Genomic DNA, 27576 nt, shown 5'->3' on the forward strand with positions numbered 1-27576 from the left:
CAGGATCCACCCTCTCCTTTTCCCGAAGGGTCTCAAGGACACTACGTGCTGACCACTTCCTGATGGACTTGTGGTCAAGTGTTTTTCTTCATAAATTTCTCCACGAAGGACAGGTGATACAGAACGGTCCATCTACTCGGAGCGTTCCGCGGCAGCGAGGCCAGGCTCATTCTTCGCGACACCGGGGACAGGTAGAACCTCAGTACGTAGTGACACTTGGTGTTTGCGTACCGGGGATCCACGCACAGCTTGATACAGCCACACGCAAAGGTGGTCATCACGGTGAGGGTGGCACTGGATGTGTTTTTGCCCCCGTTGCCCATATCTTTATACATCGAGTCCCTTCGGACACAGTCCATCTTTGATCTCCATATAAAATGGAAGATAACCTGGGTGAGTGTGACGGCACAGGTTCTGGGAATAGGCCAGACCCGTGCCACATATAACACCACCAACAGTGCCTCACACCTGATGACCAGGTTTTTTTCACCGCGATGGAGAGCGACCGTAGCTTCCATCTGCCCAGTTTCTGCCTCACTTTCCTGATACTATCCTCCCAAGACTTGGCGCACGCCCCAGCCCCTCTGAACCAAATACCCAGCAACTTCAGGTGGTCAGTCCTGATGGTGAAGGGAATGGAGGATTGGTCGGCCCAGTTTCCGAAGAGCATGGCCTCGCTCTTGCCTAGATTTAACTTGGCCCCCGAGGCCTGTTCGAACTGGTCACATATGCACACGCGTCTGTGCACAGACAGCAGATCCGAGCAGAAAACAGCAACATAATCCCGCGTACAGGGAGGCCTTAACCTGTAGGCCCCCACTGCCAGGAATAGTCACCCGTCTCAGGCTCACATCCTTCCTGACGGACTTGGCAAATGGCTCTATGCAGCATACAAACAAGGCAGGAGAGAGAGAGGGCAGCCCTGACTGACTCCAGATCTGACTGGGAAGCTATCTGATCCCCACCCATTGATTGAGACTGCACTAACAATGTTGGTGTAGAGCAGTCTGATCCAATTGCAGATTCCCTCCCCAAAGCCCATTTTGGAGAGAACATCTCTCATTATACGTATGTGATATCCTGCCAAAGGCTTTCTCCTGGTCCAGGCTGATGAGGCTGGTGTCCAACCCCCTGTCCTGCATGTAGGTGATCGTATGCCTGAGGAGTGAGAGATTCTCAGCGATCTTCCTGCCTGATACAGCACAGGTTTAGTCAGGGTGGATCATCAATCTCAGATCAGACCTGACCCAGTTAGCGATGACCTTTGACAAGTTTTGTAATCCACATTCAATAGTGAGATTGGTTTCCAATTTCTGATTTTCTCCCTTTCCCCCTTGTAGATGAGGGTGATGCAACATCAGATAGTAACATCATGATTTAGTTAAGAGTGTGATCACCCAAAATTGCTAGCCAATTGCTCAACACCCAGGCTAGGAAAATTAACTCACTCTACAGTTAGTGTTACTCTCACTACACAAACAAACATACAGCATATTTGTTGTTACCACTCAAGTCGCATTGACATTAATTATGAAATCTGACTGCATGCATCAGTACACTACATAGCTGGTGCTATCTTCAATAAGTATCGATACACTGCAGTTAGTGTGACACCAACACAAATACACTGCACAATTAGCAACAATCCCATGACAACTGTTTCAAAATACTGCAGTTACTACTCTTTTTAAACAACACACACAAACACATACACAACATAAAGGCACATTGCTGTTTATCTGACATCACATCAATTGGCACATCACATCTAAGGGCAGCTCAGACTGCTGTGTACTATTTTCTCATCATTTGAACGTTTTTGAGGCACAATGTACTCAGACTCCCATATCGCCCCATGGTTGAGCTAAAACCAGAAAATATTTATTCTTCAGGGCACAACAGCTAACTGCAAAGCATGGGCAGAAACATGGGCAAAGGAATAGGCTTTTAAGCCAGAGCCTGTCCCATTATTTAATTAGCTAATAGCTGATCTGTCACTTAGCTGCATATACCTTTGGCAGACATATTATTCTTTAACATCGCTGTTTAACAAAAAAACATTTAACGCAGATTTAAATTAACACTGATCCAGCAGAGTTTCAAACCTCTCCCAAGTTTGTGTAAAGTGCTTCTTAATATCTCTGCTGAACAATCAGGCCCAAATTCTCAGATTATGCTCAAGAATCCCCAACCAATAGGAATAGCTTGTCCTAATCTAACTTGTCTACTTCTGTTAATATCCTGGAGACTTGGATCAAATCAAATAACCTTCTAAATTCTACAGAGATCAGGCCTTATTTTTATACGTTTTCCTTATAACAACTTGTGAAGTCCAAATAAAATTCTTGGAAACTTATATTGTACTTCCTTCAAGGCTAGCATATCCTTCCTAAGGCGTGATGCCCAGATCTGCCCACTGTATTCCAAGTGCGGTCATCACAGTTTTGTGTAATTACATGTAGAAAGTGAGGACTCCAGCTGCTGGAGACCAAAGTCGAGAGTGGTACTGGAAACGCACAGCAGGTCAGGCAGCATCCAAGGAGCAGGAGAATCGACATAATGAATGCCTTATACCCAAAACATCGCTTCTCCTGCTCCCCGGATGCTGCTTGACCAGTTGTGCTTTTCAAGCACTACACTCTTGACTTTGCATAATTACAGCACTCTTGTAGTCCCATCCTCTTGACATAAAGGCAAGAATTCCATTAGCCTTCCTCATTATTTTGTAGACCGGGTCATCGTATTTTAAAGATCTGTGCACCTGAATCTCCATGCCTCTTTGGGCATCCACTGTATTCAACTTCATTTCATCTAGAAAATACCCTGATTTATCCTTTTTTTGTGCAAACTGAGTAACGTTCCACCTGATTATATTGAACTCCATCTGCCACAGTTTTACTCAGTCTTGCCGATAATATATTTACAAAGGAATATTGCATAGTCTACAATGCTACGTGTTTCATCAGCAAATTTGAAAATATGACTTCCTATGCCATTAAGTATCTTTGAAAAATAACGTAAATAATTAAGGCCTCTTTGTGGTACACCACTGGTTACACTGACAATTTCATTACCTACCGATTATTAAATCATTAGTAAGAAACAAAATTGGGTCAGATGGTGTAAAATCTGTGTGGGTAGAATTGAGGAATCGCAAAGGTTAAAAAACCTTAGTTGGAGTTATGTACAGGCCTCCAAATAGTAGCCAGGAACTGGGGCACAAGATATACCAGGAGATAGGTGTATAGGAAAAGGCAAAGTTAGTGTTCATGGGGGATTTAAATATGCCGATGGATGAGGAACATCAGGCTGGTAGTGGATTGCAAGAAAAGGAATTTGTGGAATGTCTAAGAGATGGCTTTTTGATGCAGCTTGTGGTGGAGGCCACGAGGGAACAGGCAATACTGGAATCAGTGTTGTGCAACGAGGCAGACTTGATAAAGGACTTGGTGAAGTAACCCTTGGGAGGCAGTGATCAAATTTACTCAACAGTTTGAGAGGGAGAAAATAGAATCAGGTATTATAGCTGAACAAAGGCAACTACAGAGGCCTGAGTGAAGAGTTGGGAGAGGAACCTAGCAGGAAAGACAGTAAAATAAAATGGTGGGGGATTCTGGGAGACACAGCATAAATTAACCAACGGAAAAAGCAGCATGGTAAAGGGGGAATAAAGCAACCATGGCTGACGAGGGAAGTCAGGGACAGCATAAAAGCAAAAAAGAAAGCATATAATGTGGTGAAGAGCAGTGGGAAACCAGAGGATTGGGAAGCTTACAAAGACCTGCAGAGGACAACTAAAAAAGAAATAAGAAGGGAGAAGGTTAAATATGAGGGTAAGTTAGCAAGTAATATAAAGGAAGATTGTAAGTATTTCTTTAGGTCGGGAAATATTGAAGGTATATTTAGAAAGTTTGCAGATTACACCAATTTGGGAGGTATAATGGACAGTGAAGTCGTCATGATTTGGAGATGCCGATGTTGGACTGGGGTGTACAAAGGTAAAAACCACAACACTAGATTATTGTCCAACAGGTTTATTTGGAAGCACTTGAAGGACCACTCCCTTCGTGACTCCCTTGTCAGATCCACACCCCCCACCAACCCAACCTCCACCCCCGGCACCTTCCCCTGCAACCGCAGGAAATGTAAAACTTGCGCCCACACCTCCACACTCACTTCCCTCCAAGGCCCCAAGGGATCCTTCCATATCCGCCACAAGTTCACCTGTACCTCCACACACATCATCTATTGCATCCGCTGCACCCGATGTGGCCTCCTCTATATTGGTGAGACAGACCGCTTACTTGCGGAACGCTTCAGAGAACACCTCTGGGCCGCCCGAACCAACCAACCCAATCACCCCGTGGCTCAACACTTTAACTCCCCCTCCCACTCCACCGAGGACATGCAGGTCCTTGGACTCCTCCACCGGCAGAACACAACTACACGACGGCTGGAGGAGGAGCGCCTCATCTTCCGCCTGGGAACCCTCCAACCACAAGGTATGAATTCAGATTTCTCCAGCTTCCTCATTTCCCCTCCCCCCACCTTGTCTCAGTCGGTTCCCTCAACTCAGCACCGCCCTCCTAACCTGCAATCCTCTTCCTGACCTCTCCGCCCCCACCCCACTCCGGCCTATCACCCTCACCTTGACCTCCTTCCACCTATCCCACCTCCATCGCCCCTCCCCCTAGTCCCTCCTCCCTACCTTTTATCTCAGCCGGCTTGGCTCTCTCTCTCTTATTCCTGATGAAGGGCTTATGCTCGAAACGTCGAATTCTCTATTCCTGAGATGCTGCCTAACCTGCTGTGCTTTGACCAGCAACACATTTGCAGCTGTGATCTCCAGCATCTGCAGACCTCATTTTTTACTAGCACTTGCTTTCAGAGCACTGCTCCTTCATCAGGTGGTTGTGGAGAATAAGATTGCAAGACACAGAACTTTTGCTATAAATTCTATGAATGCTATGAAAGTGGAGTCACTGGTAGCTAAGATAGTGAAGGCAGCATTTGGTATGCTAGCCTTTATTGGTCAGAGCATTGAGTATAGGAACTTGGAACTCATGGTGTGGCTGGACAGGACATTGCATAGGCCATTTTTGGAATATTGCAGGCAATTCTGGTCTCCTTCCTACTGGAAGGATGTTGTGAAACTTGAAAGGGCTCAGAAAGGATTTACAAGGATGCTGCCTGGGTTGGAGGATTTGAGCTACAGAGAGTAGTTGAAAAGGTTGGGGCTGTTTTCCCTGGAACATCAAAGGCTGAGGGGTGACAGTATACAGGGTTATAAAATCATGAAGGGCATGAATAGGGTAAATACACAAGATCTTTTGCTGGGGTTGGGGGAAGAGGAAGAGTCCAGAACTAGAGGGCATAGGTTTGGTGGAGGGTGGGGGGGGGGGGTGTGGAGAGAAGACAGACGATATAAAAGGGACCTGAGGGGCAACTTTTTCATGCTGAGGGTGGTGCATGTATGGAATGAGCTGCATGAGGAAGTTGTGGAGGCTGGTACAATTCTAACATTTAAAAAGCATCTGGATGGGTATATGAATAGGAAGGGTTTGGAGGGATATGGGCTAGGTGCTGGCAAGTACAATTAGATAGTATTGGGATATCTAGTTGGCATGGACGAGTTGGACCGAAGGATCTGTTGCCATGCTGTACGTTTCTATGACTATGACTCTAAAGGACAAATCAGAGGCAAAAGTGCACATAGTACAAAAAACAATCACTACAGCCCAAAGAGAATTTACAGCCCAGGAACAGGCCCTTCGGCCCTCCAAGCCTGAGCCAATGCAAATTCACTCTAACCTTGTCGCCCATTTCCTAAGCATCTGTATCCCTCTGCTGCCCACCTACTAATGCATCTCCCGAGAAGCATCGTAAATGATGCTGCAGTGCCTGCCTCTACCACCTCTTCTGCTAATGCGTTCCAGACGCCCACCAACCTCTGAAGTACTTGCCACATGTATCCCCCTTAAACCTTCCACCTCTCACCTTGAAAGTGTGACCTCTTGTTACTGAATTCTTCACCCTGGGAAAAAGCTCATCTGTCCACCCTGTCTATACCCTTCAGGATTTTGTCGACCTTTATTCTCTTGTTTTCTTTTGACAGTCCCCTATGCTTTCTGCTACTCCACCAGTCTGTGTTATCTGCAAACTTGCTGATCATACCAACAGTGCCCTCTTTGAGATCATTCATGTATATCACAAACAACTGTGGCCCCAGCACAGTGGAACATTATTGGTCACCTTTCTCCATTTCGAGAAACTCCCTCCAACTACTACTGTCTCCTGTTAGTCAACTAGTTTTTTTTAATCTACCTAGCTAGAAAACCCTGCTGACCATGTGACTTCACTTTCTCTGTTAGTTTACCATGGGGAACCTTATCAAATGCCTTACTGAAGTCCATGTATATGACATCCACAGCCCTTCCTTCATCGATCAACTTGGTCACTTCCTCAAAAGAACTCTATTATGTTGGTAAGGCACGATCTCTTCCACACACAACATTTTACCTATCACTGATAAGCCCCAAATATAAATAGATTTTATCCCTCTGTACCTTCTCCAGCAACTTTCCCACCACTGACGCCAGTAGTGGCAAAGGAAATGGCTGAGGAATTGAATAATTACTTTGCATTAGTCTTCACAGTGGAAGACATGAGTAATATCCCAAAAATTCACGAGTGAGGGAGCAAAGCTGAGTATGGTGGCCATCACCAAGGACAAGGTGCTAGAAAAACTGAATAGTCTGAAAGTAGATAAAGCACCTGGACCAGATGGGCTACGGGAGATAGCTGAAGGGACAGTAGAGGAATTAACTGTGATCTTTCAAGCATCACTACCATCAGGGAAGCTTTCAGAGGATTGGTAAATTGCTAACATGTTTAAAACTGAGTAAAGCAAAGTTGGAAAATTGTAAATCGATTAGCCTCACTTGCATCTTATGGTCTTATCTCTACTTTCTGTCACCTGCTCTAACAATTTCCCACCCATGTCATTAATGAGCTCTCAATTCCGTGGGCTAACTTAATTAGCTCTCTCCTATGTGGGGTTTATCAAGCTTCAAGAAGCCCATGTAAACATCAATAGAGATTGCCCTACGCACCACCTTAGTCACCTTTTCAAAGATTCCATGAACCTATCTGCTATTGTTCCATGCTGCCTCTTCCTGATTAACAGATTTCAAGGGCTTCGATTAACCTATCCTTGATTATGGACTCTAACAATTTCCTCACTACAGATGCTGACTAACTAGTCTGTAATTCCATGGTTTTTCTCTTTTACCTTTCTTAAAAGTTTGACATGCGATTTTCCAATCCGGAGGGACAACTCCTGAATGTACAAAGCTCTGAAATATTATAGGTAGGGCCCCTGGCCTCTTGGAAACAATCAGGTATCTTTAATTTAATCAATGTCCTTATTACTAATGTTTTACGTTTACTTTATTCAGTACCCATTCCCAATACACTATTAATAAAGATAGAGACTTCTGGCATGCTTTCCTCCTTTCCTACTTTAAATACCAAGGCAAAGTTACTATTCAGTATGTCTTCCATTTCCCCACAGTTACTGGCAATATCCCCAGTTTGAATTTTTTTAGTAGGACAACACTGTTTCTGTCAAACCGCTTTCCCTTTACGGAACTATAAAATTTATGAACTTTGATGGCCCTGGCAAAATTCCTTCTATAATCCCTTGTAGTAGCTCTTTAAGCTGCTTTGTGGCCTTTTTGTGGTTTTTGTATTTTTCCATTTATCAGCATCTGTACTTTTCCCCCCACCACATTTTTGTATTTTCTTTCTTTTAGTTTTAATGCTGTCCCTGATATCTTGAATTGTCCATGACTGTTTTTCTGACAAGTGCAGCTTTTCCCTCAAGGGTATAATTTGGTTTTGTATGGTGTTAACTATTTCTTTAAACACCCTCCAGTGCTCTTCAATTGTTTTGTCCATGAGATGTTCCATGTTTACAGTGGGCAGTCTTTGTCTTATTGTTAGAGCCAGTCTTAACCTAAATCTGTAACTCTAGTAGCCGGTTCATACTTTTCGCTTTCAAACACTACATTGAAATAGAGCATGTTATGATCCCATTTTGATAAATGTTCACACTCCATTAGGTCACTAATTAAAACTGGTCCATGGCTCATTACTAAATCCAATATTGTGTCCCATTGTTGCATCCTGGACATATTGCGGTGGGAAATTACCCCAGACACACGCCAGAAATTTGCAACATTTTTTGATAGGTGCTTGCCTGCTGCTTCCAATCTGTCAAAGTTAAAATCCCCTGTTAATACTACTCTGGTCTTGATACACAGTTGCCTTATTTCCACCTATATATAATCTCGCATTATAGGGTTGCTACTGGGGGTCCATACATAACACTTATTAGTTTTGACCCTTTACGGCTCCTCAGTTTTACCCAGTCTCCACTGAATATTTGACTTATTATGTCCTTCATCATTGAAGCAATCAGTACGTCTACCTCCTTTGTAATTTTCCCTGTTGACCTTAGAAACCTACAACTTCATACAGTCCTTGATCTCAAATCCAGAAAGCTCCAAAATCCAAAACATTTTTTGTCAAGTGTGCAGCGTCAGTTTGGCATGCGAACAGGTGACCCAACTCCACACCCACTTGAACCACATCACTCATGTGTGATGTAGTGGCATGGCCCAGCACTGGTAGGTGTCAATTGTACTATTCACATGTGTGTCAGCTGTTAGGTAATTTTTAAAATTTCACTGTGAAAATGTCACTTATTCCGAAATCTGAAAAATTCTGAATTCCAAGAAACAACTACCCTCAAGGATTTTGGATAAAGGATTGTGTACCAATATATTTAGTTCCCAATGCACAGTATCCTATATTCGAACAGATGAAAGACTCAACAGACAATCAAGGTATTTTTCAGTGTATGATTTCAGTTACATCACACTATATTTTTGCTATAAATTCTGTGCCTTAGAATTGTGTCCTCCACAACCACCTGATGAAGGAACGGTGCTCTGAAAGCTAGTGTGCTTCCAATTAAGCCTGTTGAACTATAACCTGGAGTTGTGCGATTTTTAACTTTGTACACCCCAGTCCAACACTGGCCTCTCCAAATCATGACACTATCCTCTGGCTATGTCTCAATAATGGCTACTGTAACATAATCGCCAATTTAAATTTGTGCGTGCAATTCATTCCTTACTCCCATTGCTTTCAATACATAGAAATTTTATTTTGGCAATACATGGCAAGCTGCCCCTCAGTACTAATGCTGTATTCACCTGATTATTTCTCGTCATGTTTAATCAATACATTTCTTCCAATTTTGCCATTATCTCCCACACCTCAAAATAGGATTCCTGACTTTGTTCATTCTGACATGTTATTTGATTTTGAAACTGTATTGACTGCCTCTGAGCTTCTTTAACCATTAATCCAGGCAAGTGACACTGATTGGTGATTGCCTTGAGAAACGAACTACAGAATGGCTGTCACCTACTTAAACTAAAAGACGTGCAAGTTATGCACATTCTCCCCAGTTTGAGGGCACTGTGAACTGATATATATAGCTTCCAGGATGCCTGAAATGGGCAAGATTAAAAAAGTGAGATCTCTTTTTTTCAGTAACACCCAAGCTCTGTACTACTAAAGAATCATGATTATGTGTTTGGGGAGATAAATCAAACATGCTAAGTACCACCAAATACAAAGCAGCCAGGTCACTGGGATGTCTATTGGTTGCTGCACCCAATTGAGGCTTATTAAAAGGTTTCAGCTTGGCTCAGTTAGTAGGAGTCCCAACTTTGAATCCAAGTTGTGATTTCAAGCTCATACCACAGCTACAGTACATGGTTAAGGATGACACAGTTGTTCAAACTGGATGTGGCACCACCTATCATTTAAATGTGATTCGAAACCAAGCAAGGGAGTGCACTTAAAACTGTAATTCACTGCATTTAGCCCTTTCGCAAAACAAACAAATGCACAGAAATCACATCATACAAGCGGTTCAACCAAAGAAATGACTGCGTAACACAGCATGGTGGGATTTACATTCAACTCATAAGTCTGAACTTTAAAGCTAATCGTGACCATGATACATGGTTGATTGTCCAAAAGCCCATCTGCTTCACTCATGTTCTTCAGGACAAATATTTGCCTTCTGTGCTTGGTTTGGCCAATGCGTGACTCCAGATCGACAACAATGTGATTGACTATCTTTTCACTCGCTGAACAAACTACTCCATTCAAGAGGGATGGGCACCAATGCTGACCTCACCAGTGATGCCCATGAATCCTCCCTCTCCCACCCCCAGCTATGCTTGACCCTTTAAAACTGTTCTATTTATCCAATTCCAGCTTTCATAATTTCAAACACTTCACACCACTCATGAAATCAAACCTCCTAACAAAAATTGACCCAACCTTTGAAGTTTGTTTCTATATTTGTAGCACCTGAATGGATTTGTTTTGTAGCCGAAAGCCTCCATACTCTTCCAACATGGAGCCCAGTATTGCACAGTGGTGGATTTTACTGGTTTGCTTATAAGCTCATCATTACATCTTGGTTTTTATGACCCACACCTTGTGATAACAAAATTACATTTGCTTTGTTTTTGTTAAGAACAGCCTGAAAGGCTGTCATTAATGTTCTCTAAAGCTGTGAGCAAGTATTTCCTTCCCCTTATTCATACATTCAGCCATTTCAGGAATTCACAATTGCAATACAGGAAGACTGACAGCAACCCGAATGGAACCAGTCACTGCTCAACTAGAAAATGGCGAAAAAATTCTGGCTTGCAGAGGTAATCACACTGGCTTACAAAGGAAATGTTGCATCAAATCTACACAGTTTTAAATACTGACTTGAGCTTTTGATATTATCTGGTCTCACAACCATAAGGCTTCAAGTAAGACAGCATGTAAAAACAGATTTCATGAGGCTGACAAATTATTAACCACTTATCATCAGGTTTCTATATATTGACTTGCAAGCAAGTTATTTTATTATCTACTATTGAGTTACATTTAATGCTTTATCATGGTTACCTTTTGGTCAGTTGAGACAAACGTACTCTGCAATGAGTCAGTATTTGCAATGTCATCAAGCCAGTACTGACTGGAATCCACAAGCTTAGCTAGCATGTGATGCAGTGGAAGTGTCCCTACCTCTGAGCCAGGACACCGGTGTTTAAGTCCCACCTTCTCCAGAGGTGTGTAATAACAATATTTCTGAACATTGATTCAGGAAAATGGAATTAGCATGTGATCCTGAAACTGGTGAAGGATCAAGCAATCAGTAAGGCACCATCTCCACACACCGCCAACTTCGCCGCAATTTCTGTTCTTTATTCAAATTCATGCTGTGTAACATCAGCTAACATCTAAAAGCTGAACCCAATCAGACTCTGGTTTGTGCTCTGAGCTCCAGTTCTTTTGAATGAAGTGCATGTTGTGCATTGAGCTTGAAGTAGTCACTTCCTGGCCCAGCTTCAAGTTCTGATTTATCATATTACTGCAGATGGATGGCTGGGCCCTTCATAACTAATCCTGCCAAAGAACAAACTGCTGAGCAAACAGCCCATATACACACAGCAAATATTGAACACTGTGGGCAGGAAATGCAAACACTGAAGTACAGCCAGCTTTCATAATCACCTAAATCTGCTCCCAGTTGCTCTTTCCTGAGGCTGGATTCAACAACACCTGGACTTGATTGCTGCCGATAAACTCAGACTGAGATGCTAATCTATTCTGTAGGGTTTTTTCATTGCAGACAATGACAGTAATTACAAGAGAACCGACTGGAACTGGGTTAATGATCTAGAGGACAGCATTGCAGAGAACCCGCACTTTCTTATGGCAATATATGCTCAAATTCCTCATTAATGAGCTGACCGGAGTTCACAAACAGGGACTCAAAACAAGTTTACCAAAATGTGCAATTTAAGTTAAGCTATTTATTCTAAGGTCTATACAACCTTTGCCTCTGTAAGAGAAGGCAGTGTAGTCTCCTGGACTGAAATAAACTATGATGCTGAACTGCCCCCTCCTGGTTGCAAACCACAACTGTTGAACAGTTCAAAAATAATATCTTCAGCTCTATACAATGAGCAATGCTCCACATCCCCTGCAGAAACAGGTTTCCTCTAGAAAGCAGAAACAGCTGAAGTTCTTTGAGCAAAGAAAACAATCTGCACTAGATCCCTGACAATAACCAAGTTTGCATTAACTTGAGCACAAAACCTAGGAGAACTACAGGCAGCAGGGAGACTCAGTTTCCCACTGCCTGTTTTGATACTTCAAGATCTCAGTAGATACTGTACTAACGAAGAGAAGTTTGTCTTCTGGATATTTTGGCTGCATTACTTTTTCAACCCAACATATGTCATTTGCTGCTTGCCTACAAAATCCAACTGTATTGCAATCGTACGCAAATAAACAAAGATCAAAGAGGAACAAGCCCAGAATAAGTAGCTGCAAAACAAAATATCTGAACAAATGGTGACAATGCATCAGATTTAAAACTAATTGTTACTGATGTGATTGCTGAAAAGTATTCAATCAGGAAAGAGGATATTTTAAAGCTAGGTGAAATGTAAAATATCCCTGTAAACAAAGCTGAAAAATACAAACAAAACACAACAAATACAATGTGGGGAAGGCCTGTGAATTATAGAACAGCACTGAAAAATACAAGACAGAGAAAAGAAGAAAGGAAAACATGGACAAGAATTTGCAGCAAAACAATTGGTCGTTTGGCTGGCTGAATCTCTGGAGCGACCTAGTCACTCCAATCCCTCTGCTCTGACTAGTAAGTTTATTTATTTCAAGTGCCCATCCATTTTCCTGCTGAAATTATTCATCATCTCCACTTTAGTCAGTCTTATAGGTAGAAAGTTTGATGCTATTACCATTTGCTCCATGAAACTTGAAAGGGTTCAGAAAAGATTTACAAGGATGTTGCCAGGGTTGGGGGATCTGAGCTACAGGGAGAGGCTGAACAGGCTGGAGCTGTTTTCCCTGGAGCGTTGGAGGCTGAGGGGTGACCTTATAGAGGTTTACAAAATTATGAGGGGCATGGATAGGATAAATAGGCAAAGTCTTTTCCCTGGGGTCGGGGAGTCCAGAACTAGAGGGCATAGGTTTAGGGTGAGAGGGGAAAGATATAAGAGAGACCTAAAGGGCAACATTTTCACGCAGAGGGTGGTACGTGTATGGAATGAGCTGACAGAGGAAGTGGTGGAGGTTGGTACAATGGCAACATTTAAGAGGCATTTGGGTGGATATATGAATAGGAAGGGTTTGGAGGGATATGGGCCGGGTGCTGGCAGGTGGGGCTAGTGGGTTGGGATATCTGGTCGGCATGGACGGGTTGGACCGAAGGATCTGTTTCCATGCTGTACATCTGACTCTAAAGCTCCTCACATTCAACCTGCATTACTTACATAAAATTTGTAAATGCCAACATTCATTGCGCATCCTTAGGTGTACTTGATGAAGTGGAGCTCAGCTACCTTCTGAAACCACTACAGTCAAGGTAATTAAAGTACATTCAAGTTCTGTTAGGAAGGGACTTTCAAAATTCTGATCCAGCAACATTGATCATGATATAGTTCCAAGTCAGGATGGTATTGACTCAAGGGGAAATCACATGGTACAGTTGCCATGTGTCAGTTTCCTTTGTCCTTTTGGTTCATAGAGGTTGCAGGTTTCAACGTTGCTATCAAGGGAGTCTTAATGACACTTGTGGGTGGGTACACATTATTGATCAGTGGTAGAGGGAATAAGTGTTCAAAATGATGGATGGGGTGCTAATCAAGCTGGATGCTTTGGCTTTCATGGTATTAAGATTGAGTGTTGTTGTAGCTGCAATCATCCACTGAACAGAGTACTTTGTCATACTCTTGACTCGTGTCTCTGAGACAGTAGAGACACTTTGTGGAGCCAGGCGGTAGTTACATATGGCAGATCTCTCAGCCTCCTGCCTGTTATGGCCACAATATTTAGATGGCTGATCCAATTTGAATGGCTCAAGTCTGGAATTTGTCCATATGCAGCAAGGGCTGGTACACAGTTGCGGATGGACTGACTATTGTGTGATCCTTAGCAAATATCCCTGCTTCTGACCTTGTGATCAAGAGAAGGTCACTGGCATTGTAGCTGAAAACGGTTTAGCCTAGGACATCATAATCTAATCAAGCAAAGTCAGCATGGTTTCACAAAGAGAAATAGTGTCTGACTAGACTTTTTCCAAGGAAGTCCTAGCCAACGTGGATAGACGAGAACCCAAAGATGCCTTAATTTGGGACTTGCAGAACGTGTTTGACAAGGCATCTCAACATTGCTGTTTACAATATATATTGATGGCTTCGATGAAGGAAGTAAATATATCAAAGCCATATTGGCAGGAAAAAAAGTGAACGGACAGGCAAGTTGCAAGAAGGACACAAACAACTTACAGGTAGATATTAATCGGTTAAATAAATTGGCAAATGGAGTAAAATGTGGGAAAATGTGAATTAGCTCATTTTGAAAGGGAGAACAAAATTTAAAAATTGCAGAAAGCTTAAAGACAAAGGAACTTGGGGAACTTGTGCACAAAACACAAAGCTAGTACCCAAGTGCAGCAGGAAATCAGGAAGGTTAATGCAATGTTGGATCACATTTAAAGAGGGTTAGCATACACAAGTAGGAAAGTTCTTCTACAACTGTAAAAGGTGCTGGTGAGACCACATCTGGAGGACTGAGCAGTTTTGGGTCCCTTATCTAAGGGACAATATCACTTCATTGGAGGCAGCTTGAGAAGGTTCACTAGGTATGGAAGGATTGCCTTATGAGCAAAAGCTAAACAGGTTGGGCCTGCACTCATTGGAATTTTGAAGAAAGACAGATGACTGCATTGAAACATACAAGATTCTTAAGGGGCTTAACAAGGTAAATGCCGAGAGAAGGTCTCCCCTCATGGGAGAGTTTACTACCAGAGAACATAGTCTCAGAATAAAGGTGCTTTAATGTAAGACAAATGAGGAAGATTTTCTTCTCTCAGAGGATTTATTGTCTTTGGAACTCCTTGCCACAGAACTGTGGGGGAAGAGTCCATGCGTACATTTAAGACTGAGATGGATAGATTTTTAATCAATAGTGGATTCAACAGTTACAGAGAAAACACAAAAGTAAACAAAGAATGCCAAGATACTACTGAATGGCAGTGCAAGCTTGAGGGCCGAATGGTCTGCTTTGGTTCTTATTTCTTATGGCTTTTTGGTCATACAACTAAATTTCAAACAATTGCAACAATTTATATTGTAGGAGAAAAAGGGCAAGTCAAGCGATTGGCCAATGCATTGCCACAAAGGAAGCAACAGGGAACTACAGACACCCAAAGTTCCTGGATAATTCAAAGAAGATGCAAGTCTTGAAATATTTATTTAGCTTGCAGAACATTTGCTGCTTTTAGCAAGCATAAATGATTATGTTATGAGCAATCATCTTAAGTTAGGTACTCAAACTATGATCACAATCAGGATTATTGAGCAAATGTTCACAACTGTGGACTCATTATAAATAAATTGTTTTGTGCTTTACACATGCAGTCTGGTTGAGTTGAAACCATGCTCTGTCTACGATGTCCATTACAACCAAAGTAACATGCTGATTGATTGATCAAACACTCAGATGTACATCCTATGTACAGTACTTTGTATCATTGAGGCACTGAAATTCATAGAAGACATTGCTCAATTGTGCAGTGGGAAAATATATTTTTGGATTGACACCAACAGCCCACTGATGGATAGTACCACTCATGCAGACACTACACAGTAGAACAAAATGGCTTTGTCTGTCTTGTTTGAACTTGACACTTCTATTTTTAGGGTAATTTGAGGTACACTGGGTTCCCCAAATAGCAGCCTTTGGTCCATATATGAATCTGAATGATAGACCTCAATCAACGATCTTCTGTTCTAGTCCAGAGGATCTGTTTATCAAACAGATAAGGAACATTGAATACGAATTTGTGTTCACACATACTGAGAGATATGTAGGGCACATGATTCGATCAGCCAGTTGCTGAGGTAAACACAATGGTTTTTATTTACTTGCTGTAAGCACAGTACAGACTGCACTCAACCTGCGATGTGCCTGTTTTGAATTATGCTGAAACCTATCATTCCCTGTTGCTTTCACGTAAGAATGCCTTATCCAATGATCAGCACCCTTTTCTTTTGTAGTTAGAAATCATTGCCCTGAGGCGGCAAAATGAAATGCTACACTTACTCGTGCCTCGTTTTTGCTGTACCTTCATGAAGTAGTTTTCAAAATGGTTACAAAATAATATTGATGCTGTTAAAGAAATATCAATACTGCGGTATTTCTTTTCACATTTTAGAGGGCTGCTGCTATGTATGAGATTCTATAATACGATTAGATATTAAATGATGTCCTTTAAGGTAAAGCAGTTGTGTCCCGAAATGGAAAATGGTGGAATCATAATGAACTTGGCCTGGATATGGGTCTTGTGAGTTGGTTTCCATGGGGAAAGACATTGAAACTTTGGAAAATCAGCGACACATCCTTCACAGTTTTGCACTGAAGAGATGAAGCTGGTCTTTTTCAATGCAGCTTTTCAGGCTGATGGATGAAGCAAAGAAGTGATTGCTTTCAGAGCAGGACGATTATAAAATTTAGCTCTCGATACGGGAAGTCAAAAAATTTAAATAATGAGTCAGTGGAGTGAGCCCTCAGCTGGGAGCTGGTTTAAGGGTAAAACTCAGTCAAGAAATGTTCAAAGGATGCTGAAAGACTCGCGGGGCCACTGTACAGAGATGGCAGTCTGCGAAAAGTTTTGTCAGTGTGTGGGACTTAAAGTATGAGGCTATAGTGTAACACTGAAACTGGTCAGAAAAATAAATTCAGTTGATTTAGTTGGTTAATCGAGAAGTACCGCTGCTGTAATTTGTTATATTATCTGCCGAGAAGTGTTTAGTCTCTCCTGATGTGTTTGTTTCTATGAAAGTCTTAAAAATGTAACATCTTGGATACATGATTCTTTCCATTAGTTGCTGGGAAAACCAAAACGATGTAATCAGTCTCGAAGGAGATTTTAAAAGTGTAAAGCACTATGTGATGGGCAGAAATAAGATTAATCACTGAAGGGGAATATGAAATTATTTTTGTCCAAACTGAAGAGTAATCTGTTGTACAGAACTTCAGTATTACTTGAATTCTTATTGAAGATTTTCATCTTGCACTCATCAGGGCAACTCAGTAGAAAACAAGTGAAGAGGAAAAATCTTTATAATGCATGAAAGGATATTGTCATTTAGCCAAAACGGTGTTCAGCCTATCACACAAATATGTAACGCAGTCTATTTATTTCAGCAGTAGCATGAAGCCAGGTATGTAGACTATAGGTCACAAAGATTGGCAGATCACATTAAACAGCATATCCCTGTGGCTGTTTGCAACAAGCAAACTACACCCAACTACCCTGCACTTGTGAAACTCAACAGTATTCAAGTTCAGATGTGATTCCACAATGAAGAACATTTTCTGGATAATCCCCAGTGTGTGAAGAATTACACTGGCAATCAATTTAAGATAGCCATTCGGGCTACTGGTTTGGCACAATTGTATGTACTGGAAGCTACATATTAATACACCAGGGTCTGTTTTTTTGCAGGCAGAAACAAACATGTGCATGCATTGCAATGGTTTCAATCCAATAAAACAGGTTATAGTCATTCACTAGCTCATTTCTCAGGACATCTCACCAGTCAACCTACCTAGTTTAAAATTTAAACATAGCTTGGCAGTTAACTGTCAGTCATCATTATTTCGTGCATTCTCCACGGCAAGACTTTTACCAGAGTCCAAATGTTAACCATTAAGTACTCTAACCTTACAGTTGATTCTATTCTTGTGAACTATTCTGCTGAGCACATGATAAAACCTTGGACAAAATGTTCCTTGCTTTTAACAACACAGAAGTTTAGCGTGAGTACTTTCTGAATGTAGCTCCTCCATCTAGAACATGATGCTCTTCATTAAGTACAAAAAAGGAAGAAAAGAAAAAAAAATATGCAAGTCAGCAGACACATGCAACTGGATTAGAAAGCCAAGATACATCAACAAGATCTGACTTGGCTTGATCATGACTATCTCCAACAGGAGACAATCTCACCACCACCTCTTGACTGTGAATGGCATCACACTTGGATAAAATACCTAACATTGATGTGTGGTGGCGGTGTGGGGGGGGTGGGGGAAAAGAGAAGGGCCACAAGTTAAACAGAAACCGAATGGGCTCATCCAAATAAATATGAAAATAATAAAATTCTAGCAAGGCAATAAAAATAGGTTGGGGGGTGGGGGTGGGGGGAGGAGGAGGAGATTCTGCTGCAGGTACCACACATTGAAGTACCCAAAATTTGTTCACCATCTACAAGACACGGCTCAGGAGTATAAATGAATATACTCTCCTTGCCTGAACTGCAGCTCCATCATCACTTAAGCTCAAGAGCATCCAAGACAAAGCTGTCCGCTTGTCTGGGAGTGCATCCACCACCTGAATATGGATTCTCTTGACCACCTATGCACAGTCATTGATGTGCGTAACATCTTCAAATGCAGCGCAGCACACTGCCAAAGTTTCTTCAATACAATCTTCCAAACTCACGACTGAGACTGCCAAGGAAAGCAAGAGGAACAGACGTATGGGGTGTTACTATCAATGGTAGATATTCCTCCATGGCTTGGAACTATATTGTTGTTCCTTCACCATGGCTGAGTCAAAATCCTGGAACACCCTTCCAAATAGGAGTGCAGGTGTACCAACACCACATGGACTGTAGTGATTCAAGTAAGTGAGTCTTCACCACCTGTTAAAGGCAATTAAGTATCAGCAATAAATGCTGTCCTTACCAGCAATCCTCCTATCCCAACGATGAATAAACAAATTCATGTTGCAATAAAGGCAAATAGGACAGAACAAGCATACAAAAGAATACGTATAGAAAGAATGTTCATCATCCTACTCATGTAAAAACTATGCTCTACTGGTTTGTTGCTGAGAGATAGACATTATCAGCAATGAGACAGCTGGCTGTTTACACAGGTATAGTAAATCCCACAGCAATCTAACTCTCTCCAGCATCCCAGAAAACAAACAATACTATCTATTTATAGACCTAGAGCTTTGAAAGCACAGCCACTTCCAATAAAGTACTTACACTGTTGATCCAATCATGTCAGTTAAATTGAAGGCTTTGAAATGCAATAAATTAAATACTTGAAAATATCTAAATAGCACTGTTTATTGCAGCAATTTGGACAGAAGGTACAACATACTTTCTGGTGATTTATTAGTATAATGCTAACTGGTCTTAATTGGGGGGTCGAAACACTTTCGCTTTCAGGCAGTGGGTGAGGTTGAGACAGTGTAGGTCTCTGAAATGAGGAGAGGGACTGGGCAAAATGTGGGTAAGGAAGCACAATTGGTAGAGTCTAAAACTGATACCCTGAATCAAAGGCAGAGTTCTATACTTATAAAATACCTCTCCATTTCCGCAATTCCCCCACATATCCATTTTCCTACACGGTTAAAGGTGTACATAGTTTTGGTCTTGTGCAACTTACCCAGATGTCTTTTCAATGGGATAGGGCTTCAATCATGAAATCCAACTTTCAATACTCCCACTGTGACAGTGAAAACTAAAGTGAATGAAATTGGATGCTCACCTTGGGTATGCTGTTGTAAAGAAAAGCTGGCATTTCTGTGGGCTGACTGTGGCGGATGGATGAGGTAGCCAATTTTCGTCGATGGATAAGGTGCTGGGTGTGGCTTATTACTGCTTTGCAATAGCCAGTAAAACAAAGATCCTGTGAGTCAGAACAGATTGTTCACACATGACAGCAGTAACATCCCAAAACAATAGTAATTAGAAGAGCAATATGCAATGCGTTCCATTGCAAAGCATGTTTGTATATTATCAAAATGGCTAATCCAAACAGAGAAGAACAGTGGATCACCCATCTGTAATGCACAGAGAGGCACAAACTTTGAATGAGAATCCTAACAAAATGTGGGATGCCAGAATCCTTCAGGATTCAGATTTCAATAATTTTACACAGCTGAAGCAGGTTATGTCCCATCACAACATCCTTGATTCCACTGCATTATTAAATAACACAATGAATCTTTGAATTAAAAAAAATCAAATGGCCTTTAACTGCTGTACCAGACTGGTAAATATTGGCTAAATGAACTGTAAACATTAAAAAGGAACTTGGTCTCAAGCGCTTCAGCTAATGCTTCCAATGATGGTCCACAAATGCAAAGATTGTCATAGTCGTTTCATCACGAGCATGAACGGGATTGAAACTTGAACATAGAGACAGCACTACAGCTGGCAACAGGCAGGACAGTAAGTATTTAGTTCGCCTACTGAGTTTGAAGGTTTGTTTTCAGACGTTTAGTCACTATACTAGGAAACATAATCAATGAGGGTGCTGGTGGTATGACCCACCTTTCTATGTATAGGTCTTGGTTTCTTAAGGTGGGTGATGTCATTTCTGGTTCATTTTCTTTCCCCCCCTATGGACGGTAGATAGGGTCTAAATCAATGTGTTTATTGATGGAGTTCTGGTTAGAATGCCATGCCTCTAAGAATTCTCACACTCGTGTTTGATTCGCCTGTCATAGGATTTGTGTGTTGTCCCAATCTAAGTGGTGTCCCTCTTTGTCTGTACATATAGAAACTAGTGATTGTGGGTCGTATCTTTTGATGGCCAGTTGGCATTCGTGTATCCTGGTGGCAAGTTTCCTGGTAGTTGGTCTGATGTAGTTTGCTTTAAAAGGTCTAGCATGGTATCTTGTAAATGACATTAGCTTTACTGGTACCATCTATTGGATTCTTTAGGTTCACTAGATGCTGTTTAAAGTGTGTTGGTAGGTTTGTGGGCTACCATGATGCCAAGGGGTCTGAGTAGTCTGGATGTCATTTCTGATATGTCTTTGATGTAAGGTAACGTGGATTACAGTTTTTGGTTACATTATGTCTGCTTGTTTGGGTTTGTTTATGAGCAATTGGCAGAAGATGCTCCAAAAGGCTTTCTAATTCAAAGTTCACTTTTTACCACTGAGCTCACAATAGCTGACAATTAGTTGTGTTTTTAAAACACAGGTTAAATTTGTTCGAGTGTTTGACATTCCACTGAGCTGCTTCATTCCCCATGACAACTCTGAAATTCATTGAATCATCCTCCTTCACAGAACTACATGGACCATCCCAAGCAACTTTCACTCCTAAATGAACATGAATGCATGCTGACAATACAGAGCTAATAGCAGAGGTAACTTCAAAAGGTAAAAAATTCTTAAGAGCCAAACTCTTTGGTGATGCACATACATCAAGAAAATGGAGGGATATGGGCCAAGCGCAGGCAGGTGAGACTAGTTTAGTTTGGGATTATAGTCGGCATGGACTGGTTTGGACTGAAGGGTCTGCTTTGGTGCTGTATAACGATGACTCCTTTCTTGGCTAATAGTTATGTTCAGGCCTTTTGAAGTCTAACAATAAATCTCATCTCACAACGCTCCTGACTCATTTGTGGATGTTTTAAGACATGGACATATCGTTTCTGTGTTCTGTTGCATATGTGATCTCTCTCACCTGGAAACCTTTACTGCTGTGGATGTTGGGGAAAGATGTGCAGGAATCTACCCACAGGATCAGGTCTGTGTTGCTCAGATGTTGCCTCTTCACCTCACACTCTCTCCAACTGCGTGCATGGTGAAGCCTATAGGCAGCTTTCTGTGATAAGAAAAGAGCTAACCATCTGCAGAGAGGAAATGGTAACATTGAGATGTACTAAAAGTCATCATCAAATTTCACAGTTTCTGCAATTAAAGTTTGTTATATTATCCCAGAGCATATTAGCCCAGTTACCACCCTCTTCCCCCACCCCCCCAACAGTAAAACAATAATAGGGCAGGATTCTAAACTGAAACAAGCTCAACAATACAGAAAAAGTAATACATTCACAAGCAATGCCAGGTCAGAAAAAGGCAGAGGAAACAGCTAATTGTAAGAAGGCTAATCATCTTGAAAACCTTTTCAGCCACTCAGTTAACATAACACAAACTAAGCAATCATTTCTAGTCCTGCAGGCTTTCCAAGTCACAATTATTTCCTTTACCAAACTAAAACCAGTACTCTCTGGTTCTCAATTCTTCTGCCACCGAGAATAGCTTTTCCCCCCAACTACTCCAGAGTCTTACCAAGTTGAAACACATCGATCAAATCTCTCATCCACAAGAACCACCACCACAGTCTATCCATTCTAATCGTCTATGTCGCCCCAACCCTGGAACTATTCTGGTGAATCTTTTCTGCACTTTAAGCCTTTTTGTATTTCCAAAAAATAGAGTGCATTGAACCGGATGTAATACTCTAGATAAGGCCAAGCTAACTTTCAAAGAAACACAGATTTAACACAAGTTCCTTGCATTTGTAAAGTTGCTATTTATAAGTTAAATTGATCACTTTACAAGCTTACCCTGCCATCTTCAATGGTTTACGCACAAATATTGCCTGATCCCCCTGCCCTAACTTCCTAAGCATTGTACATTTATTTATAAAACAAATCTTGTCTCTACCTTATCAAAATAATTCCCTTCTTACTTATTTTAATTTTCATGCATCACCTGACTGATTAATCTATGCCCTTTAGAAGATTAGCATAGCTCCTCAGAGCACACATTGCTTCCAAGTCTGGGGCATCCACAGATTATGACATTGCACCCAAGTCTAAATTATGAATAGGTATTTGGAAAAGCAGAAATCCTAACAGTGACCTCCATGGGACTCCACTTCCTCCAGTCCCAATAAAGCCTACGGTTTTCCATCACTCAGCCAATTTCATATCCATAATCCCCTGTCCCATTTATTCTACAGGCATTAGCTTGTCTGAAAGATTAATATCACTGTATCACACTTGCCATCATTGCTCAGTTCTTTGAGTATATGAGTTGGGAAGTCATGTTGAGGTTGTACAGGACATTTGTGAGGCCTCTTCTGGAATACCCTGTCCAGTTCTGGTTGCCCAGTTACAGAAGGGATATTATCAAGTTGGAGAGGGTTTGCAAATGATTTATCAGGATGTTGTCAGATATGGAAGATTTGAGTTAGAAACAAAGGCTGGGAAGTGTTTGACTGCAGGGTAGGAGTTTGAAAGGTTATAACCCATAGAAATTTATAAAATAATTAGGTGTATAGATCGAGTTAATTGCCATTTCCCTAAGATAGGGGATTTTAAGACTCGGAGGCACTTGTTTCAGGAGACAATTTTCAAAAAGACAAAAGGGCTAAATATTTTATATAGAGGCAAGTTCGCAAGTGGAATGAACTTGCTGAGGAAGTGGAGGATGTGGGTACACTTACAACGTTAAAAAGACAACGTTTAAAACATATTCAACAAATACAACGTTTGGAGGGATGTGGGCCAGGAGCAGGCAGTTGGGACTACTTTAGTTTGTGATTATGTTCAGCTTCGACTGGTTGGTCCGAAGAGATTGTTTCTGTGCCTTTTGTAACTTCTTACGCACCATATCAGCCTCATTACACTCATCAACCCTCTAGGACACAACAAAAAAACTCAAGTTAGTTGATGACAATTTCCTTCACAAATCTGTGCTGAATCCACATTTATACAAGCGAGTTATTTTTGTCCCAATGTAATTTTTCTAAAAGCTTTCCTAGCACTGATATTGAACTGTATGACATTAACCGGGTGTACTAACTGGCCTGTATTAACTGGGTTTATCCAGAACACCATTTTTTGAATAAACACTTGGAATTATCCAACACCATCCAGATATCAGGGGTGGTTTGGGAAGTTATAAACGGACCTTCCACAACCTTCATTTCCCTTAGTATCGTTAGATGCATCCCATCCACTCTTGTTGACCTCTCAACATTAGATTAAGTCAGTTCTTTTAATATTTCCTCTTAGATCGATTTTTGGCACATTCAGTGCCTCAACTACTTTCATTATGACTTATGAAGCATAATTTGATTAATCAAATAGTACTTTGATCTATTGTTATTGTTTGCTCACTCACAATCATGTGCTTCTTCAAAGGACAACATCTCAAGTAAATTTCCTCAATTGGGAGGTATCACCCCCAGTCTATTTTTAGGGTTTACCCTCCACAAGACTTGATAGTTCTAATCACATTTACTCACATCTATTTGTCTGTTATTCTTACAGCTATGAATCCTCATTCTTAACCTTTTCATGACTTGATATCCTTGACCTAGTCTTCATAATTTGTAACCCCAGATACACAGGGTCAGGTTTGCTCAATGAATTCCATTCATAATCTAACTGAATAAACCAACAGCACTCACCTTGCAAGCATCCCTTGAAGCATCACATTTGACATTTCAGATGGTGACACATCTATGAATCTCAGAAAAGAAAAGCAGCTTCCTTCATCATTACCTGAGTCAAAAGAAACATTCCTTGAGCAGTCTGGTGACCAATAACTGTATCAAGTCTTGGAAGACATCAAGTGAACTCTTACCTTTTCTATGAAAAAGAGACTGCTGAATGTAGGCTGGGGAGAATGGAGATAGAATGACTCGTAACCACCTAAATAAACAAAAAATCAATGAGAAATGAACTAGTCACCTAAGTTTGTGCAAACAGCAGCCTCAAAAAACTGGTATCTCTACAGAGCCCGGCAACACCATCCACTTCTACAAGAGATGCAAGCATTCACATACACAATCCCATCAGCGTTCCCCACAAACAGGTAAACTGTCAATCTCTTCCCCAGGTAGTTCTGCATATGTGCAGTAGCCAAACTACAGCAAGAAACAGAAAGTCAACCCAACAGGACATGTGGGCTTCCTATTGCTGGGATGAAGCCCAGACAGATGTCCTTTAACTACAATGACTTTGTCTTGGAGAGACTCAATTAAATTGCCAGAAGATTGGCTTATACTCAAAATCTATCATGAAACAGTAACGTCACCAAGAAACAGCATAGGATGGCAGCTGTGGGAGATTTGATAATGCTTTTCTGGTGCTGGCAGGCAGCAGTGACTTTGACTTGCTAACACTGTCAGAAGGACCCTGAAAGATTTGTGCAAGGGAATGGATAGCTTTCCATTTGAAATCCCATCCTCATCTCCAACACACTAGAGGAACAGAACAAACTTTACCACACAAAAAAAAGTTTAACATGGATTGGTTTTAATGGTAGTGTTTTAGCGGGCAAGGTAGAGGAGATAATTGTGGATTTTATGCTTGCTGACCTGTTGCGACAATGATTGAAATGATTGATCTGCCCATCTCTGTAAATAAGTTTAGGAATGTTGTATGGTTTCAGTGACATATGAAAAGGTGATTTAGTTTCTTGGCGTTCAAACAGTTCTGGATGGTTACAGACCTGAAAAAGACAAAAGAACCGGAAGTGAAAATAACATATATAACCAATACATACTTAGCAATTACGACTACCCAATTTGTTCCTTCAGGAAATTACACATTCACCTATGCGTAAAAATAAACCATTCTTTCACTGATACAAATATGTAAACACCTTGACTCTTGATCTATCCTATTCTCTTAATCATTTACAAGATAAAACCATACTTACCAAGTCCCTGTGGACTTATGAAGTTAAAAACCCCCAAGTCCTGGTTGGTTTTCATTGCCAAATAGTACTAGGTACAAAGTAAAAGTCTTAATCCATATTCTGAGAGAATCTGGAGATAAGTTGCTACATAAAGACACTAATCCCCTATCTGTGCTGATTGAGCTCAACTCAGAGAGAGAGGAAAACTTAAAATAGCAAGGGCCCTTGACAAACCCGCTACTGCTCTCAAGTTAAAGCCTATGATAGTTAGAATCACAATACTGTGGAAACAGACCATTAGGCCCAACAAGTACACACCAACCCTTTGAAGAAAAACACACCCAGACCCATTGCCCTCCATTTCCCCAGACTAATTTACCTCGCCTACACATCCCAGAACACTATGGATAATTTAGCATGTCCAATTCAACTAATCTGCAAATCTGCGGGAGGAAACTGGAGCACCCAGAGGAAACCCATGCTGTCCATCTCTTATCCAAGAAGGCAAGAAATAGGAGTAGACCATATTGTCCATCGAACCTGCTCCACTGGCTGATGGAACAATGGGTTTGGGGTACAACCTACTTCCTGCCCACTTGCCTCATCTTGTGACTTGAAATAACACAGATCTGTCTATCTCAGCCTTAAACATAGTCAACGATGGAACCCATTGAGGCAGCATATTCCAAAGACTCTCAAACCTTTTTGAGTGATACAGTTTTTCCTTACCTCAGTGCTGAATTATCAGCATCCTATCGTGGGATTGTGCCCCAGTTTAGATTCCCCTACCCTATCAAGCTCCATCAGAATCTTGATGGTCACACTGAGAGCAGTTCTTAATTCTTCTGAACTCTGGAAGTATACAGACCTGATTGTTGGATGCTGCCTGAACTGCTGTGCTCCTCCAGCACCACTGATCCAGAATCTGGTTTCCAGCATCTGCAGTCATTGTTTTTAACCAATTTACTCAGTCTATCATACAACAACTATCCCAATTCCAGCCACTATTTAGTGAACCTTCATTGTACTTCCCCCAATGCAAATATATATATTTTCTTAAATAGAGACCAAAATTGCACACACCATTCCAGCTGTGGTCTCCATAAAGCTCTAAAATTATGGCGAGACATTTTCTCCCGATACAGCAATCCTGTTGTAATAAAGGCCAACATACTTTTCTATACATACAGTCACAGAAACAGACCTTTCGGTCCAAGTCATCCAAACAAGCCAAATATCCTAAACTAATCTAGTCCCATTTGCCAGCACTTGGCTCATATCCCTTGAAATCCTTCCTATCCATATACCCATACAGATGGCTTTTAAAACGTTGTAATTGTACCAGTTTCCACCACTTCCTCTGGCAGCTCATTCCATATATGCACCACCCACCACGTGAAAACGTTGTCCCATAAGTACTTGTTAAATCTTCGCCCCCTCACTCTAAACCTACGCCCTTTCGTTCTGTATTCCGCACCCCAGGGAAAACACTTCGTCTATTTATCCTATCCATGTCGCTCATGATTTTATAAACCTCTATAATGTCACCCCTCAGCCTCCATTGCTCTAGGGAAAACAGCCCCAGCCTATTTAGCTTCTCCCTACAACCCTGGCAACACCCTTATAAATCTTTTCTGGACCCTTTCAAGTTACACAACATCCTGTCTACAAAAGGGAGACCAGAATTGCACACAATATTCGAAAACTGGCCTAACTAATATCCTGTACAGCTACAATATGAACTCCCAACTCTGATACTCAATGCTTCGCCCAATAAAGAAGAGTATACCAAATACCTTCATCACAATCCTATCTACCTCCACTGTCAAGGGACTGTGAACCTGCACTCAAAGGTCTTTTTGTTTAGCCACACCTTTAACGATACCTTTAACGATACAAGTCCTGCTCTGATTTGCTGTTCTATT

The 27576-nt window shown here is 41.4% G+C and overlaps 1 protein-coding gene across 3 annotated transcripts in view; it reads right to left on the reverse strand.

Annotated features, from left to right (window-relative positions):
• ino80 (INO80 complex ATPase subunit) overlaps positions 1-27576 on the reverse strand; it is a 222552-nt gene that overhangs the window by 77138 nt on the left and 117838 nt on the right. For all 3 annotated transcript variants that reach the window (XM_060828740.1, XM_060828739.1, XM_060828741.1), the window contains 5 exons: positions 25329-25462; positions 24593-24660; positions 24417-24510; positions 21678-21843; positions 19744-19884 (listed from right to left, as the gene is read on the reverse strand). In XM_060828740.1, coding sequence (XP_060684723.1) covers positions 19744-19884; positions 21678-21843; positions 24417-24510; positions 24593-24660; positions 25329-25462 — 603 coding nt within the window. The remainder of the gene's footprint in view (positions 1-19743; positions 19885-21677; positions 21844-24416; positions 24511-24592; positions 24661-25328; positions 25463-27576) is intronic.

Source organism: Hemiscyllium ocellatum, chromosome 8, assembly GCF_020745735.1.
Source record: "Hemiscyllium ocellatum isolate sHemOce1 chromosome 8, sHemOce1.pat.X.cur, whole genome shotgun sequence".
NCBI lineage: Eukaryota > Metazoa > Chordata > Chondrichthyes > Orectolobiformes > Hemiscylliidae > Hemiscyllium > Hemiscyllium ocellatum.